This window comes from Lithobates pipiens, unplaced genomic scaffold (assembly GCF_037356315.1).
Source record: "Lithobates pipiens isolate NorthernLeopardFrog02 unplaced genomic scaffold, aLitPip1_a1.2 Scaffold_10, whole genome shotgun sequence".
Taxonomy (NCBI): domain Eukaryota; kingdom Metazoa; phylum Chordata; class Amphibia; order Anura; family Ranidae; genus Lithobates; species Lithobates pipiens.
In genome coordinates, this window is record NW_027507686.1 from 33,955,198 (window position 1) to 33,965,197 (window position 10,000).

Sequence of the window (10,000 nt, forward strand, 5' to 3'; positions counted from 1 at the left end):
GAGAGAGAACAAGCGAGAGAGAGAGAGAAAAGAGAACGAGCGAGAGAGAACGAGCGAGAGAGAACGAGCGAGAGAGAACGAGCGAGAGAGAACGAGCGAGAGAGAACGAGCGAGAGAGAACGAGCGAGAGAGAGAGAACGAGCGAGAGAAGAGCGAGGAGCACGAACGAAGGAGGCGAGGGAGAGAGCGACGAGAACGAGAGAGAACAAGAGAGAACGAGAGAGAGAGAACGAGGAGAACGAGAGAGAGAACGAGAGAGAGAGAGAGAGAGAGAAAGAACGAGAGAGAGAGAGAAAGAGAGAACAAGAGAGAGAGAGAGCACGAGAGAGAGAGAGAGAGCACAAGAGAGAGAGAACACGAGGCGAGCGAGAGAGAGAGAAAACGAGCGAGCGAGAGAACGAGCGAGCACGAGAGAGCGAGCGAGAGAACGAGAGAGAAAGAACGAGAGAGAGAGAGAGAGAACAAGAGAGAGAGAGAGAGAGAGAGAACAAGAGAGAGAGAGAGAGAGAGAACAAGAGAGAGAGAGAGAGAGAGAACAAGAGAGAGAACACGAGCGAGCGAGAAAACGAGCGAGAGAGAGAGAGAGAGAGAACGAGCGAGAGAGAGAGAACGAGCGAGAGAGAGAGAACGAGCGAGAGAGAGAGAGAACGAGCGAGAGAGAGAGAACGAGCGAGAGAGAACGAGCGAGAGAGAACGAGCGAGAGAGAGAGAGAACGAGCGAGCGAGAGAGAGAGAACGAGAGAGAGAGAGAGAACGAGCGAGCACGAGAGAGCGAGCGAGAGAACGAGAGAGAACAAGAGAGAACGAGAGAGAGAGAACGAGAGAGAGAACGAGAGAACGAGAGAGAGAGAAAGAACGAGAGAGAGAGAGAAAGAGAGAACAAAGAGAGAGAGAGAGAGAACGAGAGAGAGAGAGAGCACAAGAGAGAGAGAGAGACGAGCGAGCGAGAGAGAGAACACGAGCGAGCGAGAGAGAGAGAAAACGAGCGAGCACGAGAGAGCGAGCGAGAGAACGAGAGAACGAGAGAGAGAGAAAGAACGAGAGAGAGAGAGAGAACAAGAGAGAGAGAGAGAGAGAGAACAAGAGAGAGAGAGAGAGAGAGAACAGAGAGAGAGAGAGGAGAGAGAGAGAGAACAAGAGAGAGAGAGAGAGAGAGAGAGAGAGAACAAGAGAGAGAGAGAGAGAACAAGAGAGAGAACACGAGCGAGCGAGAAAACGAGCGAGAGAGAGAGAGAAAACGAGCGAGCGAGAGAAAACGAGCAAAAGAGAACGAGCGAGAGAGAACGAGCGAGAGAGAATGAGCGAGAGAGAACGAGCGAGAGAGAACGAGCGAGAGAGAACGAGCGAGAGAGAGCGAGCGAGGAGAGAGAGCGAGAGAGAACGTGCGAGAGAGAGCGAGAGAGAACGTGCGAGAGAGAAAACGAGCGAGCGAGAGAAAACGAGCGAGCGAGAGAACGAGCGAGAGAGAGAGAACGAGCGAGAGAGAGAGAACGAGCGAGAGAGAGAGAACGAGCGAGAGAGAGAGAATGAGCGAGAGAGAGAGCGAGCGAGCGAGCGAGCGAGCGAGAATGAGCGAGAGAGAGAGAATGAGCGAGAGAGAGAGAACGAGCGAGAGAGAGAGAACGAGCGAGCGAACGAGCGAGCGAGAGAGAGAGCGAGCGAGAGAGCGAGCGAGCACGAGCGAGAACGAGCGAGAACGAGCGAGAGAGCGAGCGAGCACGAGCGAGAACGAGCGAGAACGAGCGAGAGAGAACGAGCGAGAGAGAGAGAACGAGCGAGAGCGAGTGAGAGAGCGAGAGAGAGAGAACGAGCGAGAGAACGAGCGAGCGAGAGAGAGAACGAGCGAGAGAGAGAGAGAGAGAGAACGAGCGAGAGAGAACGAGCGAGAGAGAGAGAGAACGAGCGAGAGAGAGAGAGAGAAAACGAGCAAGAGAGAGAGAGAGAACGAGCGAGAGAGAGAGAGAGAACGAGCGAGAGAGAACGAGCGAGAGAGAGAGAGAGAGAGAACGAGCGAGAGAGAACGAGCGAGAGAGAGAGAGAGAGAGAACGAGCGAGAGAGAACGAGCGAGAGAGAGAGAGAACGAGCGAGAGAGAGAGAGAGAGAACGAGCGAGAGAGAACGAGCGAGAGAGAGAGAACGAGCGAGAGAGAGAGAACGAGAGAGAGAGAGAACGAGAGAACGAGAGAGAGAGAGAGAGAGAGAGAACGAGAGAGAGAGAGAGAGAACGAGAGAGAGAGAGAGAGAACGAGAGAGAGAGAGAACGAGCGAGAGAGGGAACGAGCGAGAGAGGGAGGGAACGAGCGAGAGAGGGAACGAGCGAGAGAGGGAACGAGCGAGAGAGGGAGGGAACGGGAGAGGGAGGGAACGAGCGAGAGAGGGAACGAGCGAGAGAGGGAACGAGCGAGAGAGGGAACGAGCGAGAGAGGGAACGAGCGAGAGAGGGAACGAGCGAGAGAGGGAACGAGCGAGAGAGGGAGGGAACGAGCGAGAGAGGGAGGGAACGAGCGAGAGAGGGAGGGAACGAGCGAGAGAGGGAGGGAACGAGCGAGAGAGGGAGGGAGCGAGAGAGGGAACGAACGAGCGAGCGAGCGAGCGAGAATGAGCGAGAGAGAGAGAATGAGCGAGAGAGAGAGAACGAGCGAGAGAGAGAGAACGAGCGAGCGAACGAGCGAGCGAGAGAGAGAGCGAGCGAGAGAGCGAGCGAGCACGAGCGAGAACGAGCGAGAACGAGCGAGAGAGCGAGCGAGCACGAGCGAGAACGAGCGAGAACGAGCGAGAGAGAACGAGCGAGAGAGAGAGAACGAGCGAGAGCGAGTGAGAGAGCGAGAGAGAGAGAACGAGCGAGAGAACGAGCGAGCGAGAGAGAGAACGAGCGAGAGAGAGAGAGAGAGAGAACGAGCGAGAGAGAACGAGCGAGAGAGAGAGAGAACGAGCGAGAGAGAGAGAGAGAAAACGAGCAAGAGAGAGAGAGAGAACGAGCGAGAGAGAGAGAGAGAACGAGCGAGAGAGAACGAGCGAGAGAGAGAGAGAGAGAGAACGAGCGAGAGAGAACGAGCGAGAGAGAGAGAGAGAGAGAACGAGCGAGAGAGAACGAGCGAGAGAGAGAGAGAGAGAGAGAACGAGCGAGAGAGAACGAGCGAGAGAGAGAGAGAACGAGCGAGAGAGAGAGAGAGAGAACGAGCGAGAGAGAACGAGCGAGAGAGAGAGAACGAGCGAGAGAGAGAGAACGAGAGAGAGAGAGAACGAGAGAACGAGAGAGAGAGAGAGAGAGAGAGAACGAGAGAGAGAGAGAGAGAAACGAGAGAGAGAGAGAGAGAACGAGAGAGAGAGAGAACGAGCGAGAGAGGGAACGAGCGAGAGAGGGAACGAGCGAGAGAGGGAGGGAACGAGCGAGAGAGGGAACGAGCGAGAGAGGGAACGAGCGAGAGAGGGAGGGAACGGGAGAGGGAGGGAACGAGCGAGAGAGGGAACGAGCGAGAGAGGGAACGAGCGAGAGAGGGAACGAGCGAGAGAGGGAACGAGCGAGAGAGGGAACGAGCGAGAGAGGGAGGGAACGAGCGAGAGAGGGAGGGAACGAGCGAGAGAGGGAGGGAACGAGCGAGAGAGGGAGGGAACGAGCGAGAGAGGGAGGGAGCGAGAGAGGGAACGAACGAGAGAGGGAACGAACGAGCGAGAGAGGGAACGAACGAGCGAGAGAGGGAACGAACGAGCGAGAGAGGGAACGAGAGAACACAAGAGAGAGAGAGAGAACACAAGAGAGAGAGCGAGAGAACACAAGAGAGAGAGCGAGAGAACAGAGGAGAGAGAGCGAGAGAACAGAGGAGAGAGAGCGAGAGAACAGAGGAGAGAGAGCGCGAGAGAACACACGAGAGAGAGAGAGCGAGAGAACACACGAGAGAGAGAGAGCGAGAGAACACACGAGAGAGAGAGAGCGAGAGAACACACGAGAGAGAGAGAGCGAGAGAACACACGAGAGAGAGAGAGCGAGAGAACACACGAGAGAGAGCGAGAGAACACACGAGAGAGAGCGAGAGAACACACGAGAGAGCGAGAGAACACACGAGAGAGAGCGAGAGAACACACGAGAGAGAGAGAGAGCGAGAGAACACACGAGAGAGAGAGAGAGCGAGAGAACACACGAGAGAGAGAGAGAGAGAGAGAGAGTGAGAGAACACAAGAGAGCGAGAGAACACAAGAGAGCGAGAACACGAGAGCGAGCAAGAGAGAGAACACGAAAGAGAACACGAAAGAGAAGAGACCCCCCTCCCCCAAACTGATTCCAGACAGAAGAGACTCCCCCAAACATATACCCGAGAGAGGAAGAGAGAGCGCAAGCGAAGACACACTCCATATCGATTCCAGACAGAGAAGAGAGCCTCCCAAACTCCCAGATAGTGAGAAGTGACCCCCAAACTGATTTCAGAAAGAGAGAGGTATGTGACCCTCCCAAACAGATTTCAAAGAGAAGAGAGCCCCCCCCCCCCCCCAAACTGGTTCCAGACAGATATGTGACCCTCCTCTAACTGATTTCAGACACAAAAAGGAGACCCGTTCCCCCCCCCCCCCCCAACTGACTCCAGATAGACAGGAGACCCCCTTCCCCCAACAATGATGAATGTCTGGCACAATGCAGGGGTCAGGAGTAACACACAATGCAAGGGTCAGGAGTACCTGAGGGAAGAAGACTAATGTGACCTCCATCAGACACCAACACACTGAAAAGTGGACAATTCTAACTAGTGGCACCAGAAACCCCAGGATGCACAATGGCTGCTAGCGGCATTCTCACCTCGTCAGATTCGTCAGACAACGTCCTCAGCAGGATGGGGAACAGGCTGTCCGTGTGACGGAACATCTACAAGAGAACAGAGGATAAGGATGACAGAAAATATGTGAGAATCTGGAAATCTGCAGCCCACAGGAGGGGCAGTAACCCATGCCAGTGTCCTACGAATCCTCAGGAGCTGGATGTGTGGGGCCCTTGACAGCACAAATCACTTTTCATTTTATGCCATCTCACAAACATTTCCCCAAAATCAAAAAGTTTGGAAAGTAATAAAATTGGAAATCAAAAATATGCTTTTGCGCCTTAAGCTGGAATTGGGCTGGTCAGGAGGGGGGCTTGGCGTGATGCGGTGTGTGGCGGCACGCACCTTACGTGGAGTCTTGATGTACAGGTGATAAAGCCATTTCAGTACACAGATCCGGGTCATCATCCCCGTGGTGGGTTCATGGAGATGCCGATCCAAAACTTGCACAATCCCATCCAGATTCAGAGTGACAATACTGGCCAGGGAGCTGCAACAAGACCGGAGAGAGCATGGTAAGAAATTCTGGACAGAGATGTGCGCTTCACTCTCGCAATTCTAAACTGGCCTCCCTTCTTGGTATGGCAAAAGGGGGGGAGGAGATGCAGGAAGATGATGCAGTGCAATATGCATGTGTGTGTGCGCATGTGCATCATGTATATCCTGCGTCGTCTTCTCTCCCTGTGCACTTCAGCAACATACTCAGTTCTCATGTTTAAATTTCACCCACAAAAACTAATTTGAATATATTCCTCAATAGCCACAAACAATATAAAAAAAAACAAAAAACAAAAAAAAAAAACGGACTTTGTGCGCAGAAAATGCCTTAACAAAGATATTACCTTGAAAAAGTAGCAGTGGCACCGCTTTGCTGTAAATAACCTGTGCAGAGAATAGAGCTGTGGGAGGGGTCTAGCAGGCTCCAACTAAAGGAGGTGGCGGAGACAAGACCAATCACCCTGCTCAAAGATAGAGAGCAGAAGTGACCAGTCTTTAAAACAGGAAGTTTCACACCCAGGACCTGGAGAAGTGGTGGGCAGAAGGGATGGCTGCCCTGGGCGCAGTGTGTATTGTAGGGATGGGGGCGCCGCAAGTTCCTTCTACTATAAGGCTGACAGGAGTAGTGACAAAGGCAACACTACTTCTGTCAGCAAGGAAAGGAGAGAGCCGGGAGGGAGGTGCAGGCTGTGCCCTCTCTCCTCCCTCCTCCACATAAGCTTGCACATAATGGAGGGGAGTGGTGGGGGCGCAGTTTGCCATCTTTGCCCTGGGCACCGAGTGATCTTGTACTGCCATTGTTCACACCTGATTACTGCATAGATCTGGAAGAAATGCACAAACACCAAGATTTAAGAAGAATATACACAAGGAATGGATTTATTAACCCAGCTCAGTATCTACAGGACTCCAATAGGCTCCGTATTCACTCCCAGCATTGTATGTATGGACACTCCACATCACCCTGATAAATGTGTATTCAGCCCGGCATTATTTTATCTCCTGCAGATTTTGTTTGCCCGCTTACAAAAGGGTTTATAATTTTTATCATAGGTGTATTGTAAAATGATAGACAGAATATCAACCAAGAATCCAGAAAAAAAAAAACACGATACAAATTTTATAAATTGAGATGCAGATCAGCGAGTAAAATAAGTATTTGATCCCCAAGAAAAAAAACATGAGTTCGTACTTGGTGGAGAAACCCTTGTTGGCAAGCAGAGAGGTAAGGGTAAGACGTTTCTTGTAGTTGGTGATCAGGTTTGCACACATCACAGGAGGGATTTTGGTCCACTCCTTTTTTTACAGATCTTTTTTAAATCCTTAGCCCTTGTACACACGGTCGGACATTCCGACAACCAAATCCGTCGGATTTTGTCCAAAACTGTTGCATACACACAGTCGGACAGAGTTCTCTGAAAATCCAATCGTACTTAACGTGATGACGTTATTTCATTAGGACGGGACTACGTTCAGGCTAGTAGCCAATAGCTTTGGTCTAGGAATTTGATCTGAGCATGCGTGGCACTTTGTCCGATTGGAATTCTCTACACGATTGGACAAAGTCCGATCGGATCATGTTGTCGGAGAATTTTATAGACAAGTTGGAAAACTTGGTCTGTCGGATACTCCGAAGGAAACAGTCCGATGGAGCCCACACACAGTCGTATTATCCGACAACACGGTCCGATCGGACGCCTTCCGTCGGAATGTCCGACCGTGTGTACAAGGGCTTAAGGCTTCTTGGCTGTCGCTTGGCAACTTGGAGTTTCAGCTTCCTCTATAAAATTTTCTATAGGATGAAGGTCTGGAGACTGACTAGGCCACTCCAGGACTTTAAGGTGCTTCTTCGCGAGCCACTCCTTTGTTGTCTTGGCTGTATGTCATGTCTTCATAGTTCTGAGGGAAGATGGTTCTCATCCAAGATATTAGAATACATGGTCTCGTCCATTGGCCCCTCAATGCGGCAAAGTTGGCGGCCTGTACCTTTAGCAGAGAAATGGCCCCAAAGCATAATGCTTTCACCTCCATGCTTGACTGTAGGGATGGTGTTCTTGGAATCATAGTCAGCATTTTTCTTCCTCCAAACAAGCGAGTCAAGTTAATGCCAAAGAGCTCAATTTTGGTCTCATTTGACCACAGGACATGTTCCTTGGCAAACATCAGATGGACCTGTACATGTGCCTTCCTGAGGAGGGTTTATTTTGTGTGGTCCCAACTGCCATGAGATCATTCACAAGCTCCTCCCGTGTCGTTTTAGGTTGATCCCTCACTTTTCTCATGATCATCCATCCTTACCCCCTCTCATTAAGTGAAATCTTCCATGGCGCTCCAGCCAGAAGGTGATTGATGGTTATTTTGTATTTCTTCCATTTGCGAATAATCGCTCCAACAGATGTCTCCTTCTCACCAAGCTTCTTGTTGATGGTCTTGTAGCCCATTCCAGCCTTGTGTAGGTCTACAATCTTGTCCCTGAGGTTCTTTGACAGCTCTTTGGTCTTGCCCATGATGGTGAGGTTTGAATGAAAGATTCTGTGGATGGGTGTCTTTTAAACACATAATGGAGTTATTAGGAGCACCTTCTTAAAATTTACAGGCCTAATCTGTGTTCCACATGAGCACCTACTGTAGCTAGTCTGTGGGAGCCAGAATTATTGTTGGTTGGGGATCACATACTTATTTTACTCACTGAACGGCAACTCAATTTATAACATTTATATCATGTGTTTTTTTTCTGTTGATATTCTGTCCCCATCATTTAAAATACACCTATGATAAAAATTGAAATTTGAGGCAGAAGGTTTGAGGCAATTATAGAAACTCGTGGTATGGCAAAGACTCACATACAAATACATATATAAAAAAAAAGGTATACATTTATTATTATTTATCATTAAAAAATGGTCCTATGAAGGGAGAATATACAATATTAAATCTCTGAAGAGGAACTCCACAATTGGATGTGTGTCCACCCAGACAGGAGGACCATGGATCTCATGCTATATCAATTCAACCTCGACATGTTTCGTGGTGTGACCACTTCTTCAGGAGTATACTTCAGAGGATGTGTGTAGATATCTCGAGACTGGATCAGACCAAATCAAATGGGGCATCTGCAGGCCCCAAGGGGGAAATTTCCCAAGGGGAGAATATACAATATTAAATCTCTGAAGAGGAACTCCACAATTGGATGTGTGTCCACTCAGACAGGAGGACCATGGATCTCATGCTATATCAATTCAACCTCGACATGTTTCGTGGTGTGACCACTTCTTCAGGAGTATACTTCAGAGGATGTGTGTAGATATCTCGAGACTGGACCAGACCAAACCAAATGGGGCATCTGCAGGCCCCAAGGGGCAAATTTCCCAGGCGAGTGTGGAAGTCAGGTCACGTTATACAAATTGGACAATAAACTGTCAGTTGCTTAATAAAGAAGTGAATGGCATTGGGGTTTGGACGGATGGAATTCACTAAAGTGTGGCTCATCAACTTGTAACACAGAGAAAGGCCTGTAATGGTAGTTAGAATATACAAGGTAGTCCATCATTATGACCAAGGATCAAGACAGGCCATCATGAGACGATTAGAAATGGTGAGGACTGGTCCTTAGCCAAAAACATCCTCAAGGAAGATCACCACAAAGAGCGCCGCTGTCCGTGCCTGCAACCAACAAGCTCCTGTACCTTTTCAGGTGACAAGCTTCATGCAATGTTTTTAAAGCACGGTGCATTGTGCAATCCTGTTACGCAACAGAATTGCATTGCGTTTGGGGTGCCATTAAGTGATAATGTCACCCAAACCTGCGTTGCTTTTTGTGCAGTGATCACCACGCGATTTGGAATTGCGACAATTCTGCCTGCGATTCTGATTTGCAAAGTGTGAAAGGAGCCTTATAATAACAACAGCATGTTATATGAATGGAAATTAGAGCAGAGATTGTAATGTATACAAACATATTATTACTACTAGAGCTGAAACAACTAATCAACATAATTGATGAAAACAGTTTCAACTATTTTCATAATCGATTAGTTGGTCTGTATATGGAATGCATTATTAGTTTACACATCAGAAAATACAGTGCAGCACACATACAGCTCAGTACACAGTCCATACATGTCAGTAGGCATTGATGGGCACTGGTTGGCACTGTTGAGGTTGCACTGATAATTAGGACACCGATGATCAGTGCCCCGATTATCAGTGTAGATGTCACCGGTCACACTTGCCAGTTACCGACGTCAGCGCATGCACGGTATAGCAGCGGTGAAACCGCACATGCTCATCAAAGCCGCGCGAACAGCTGTTTAGTGACGTAGTCGCACCAGAAGTGATGCGGGGCCGAGGTTTTGCATGAGTAAAGCTTTTTTTTTTACAACACCGGCTGCTATTGGACACAGCTAATCAAATGGTAAAGGGCCACTGTGATTGTCCCTTTATCCCTATTACAGTGAGTGCCGGATGCAGCTATGGCGCAGTCAAGAAGTGGTTCAAATGAACATTTTTAAAGGAAATTTTTTTTGTGTATGGTAAAGCATAAGTGGCAGCAAGCACAGGAAGCTTGTGTCAAGCTACCTGCCTATGACAAGGGCCTCCATCATTCATAATATTCTTTTACAGTCCTGTCTGAAAATCTGAGAAACAGCGTTTTAGGTCTTTTAAAAAAATAAATTGTTTTCTTTAACCTCTTC

The 10,000-nt window shown here is 49.4% G+C and overlaps 1 protein-coding gene across 1 annotated transcript in view; it reads right to left on the reverse strand.

Annotated features, from left to right (window-relative positions):
* The window catches only part of VAC14 (VAC14 component of PIKFYVE complex), a 70,584-nt gene that overhangs the window by 19,812 nt on the left and 40,772 nt on the right, over window positions 1–10,000 (reverse strand). The window contains exons 11-12 of the mRNA XM_077453539.1: window positions 5,154–5,298; window positions 4,790–4,855 (exon numbers count right to left, since the gene is read on the reverse strand). Of these exons, the coding sequence (XP_077309665.1) occupies window positions 4,790–4,855; window positions 5,154–5,298 (211 nt within the window). The remainder of the gene's footprint in view (window positions 1–4,789; window positions 4,856–5,153; window positions 5,299–10,000) is intronic.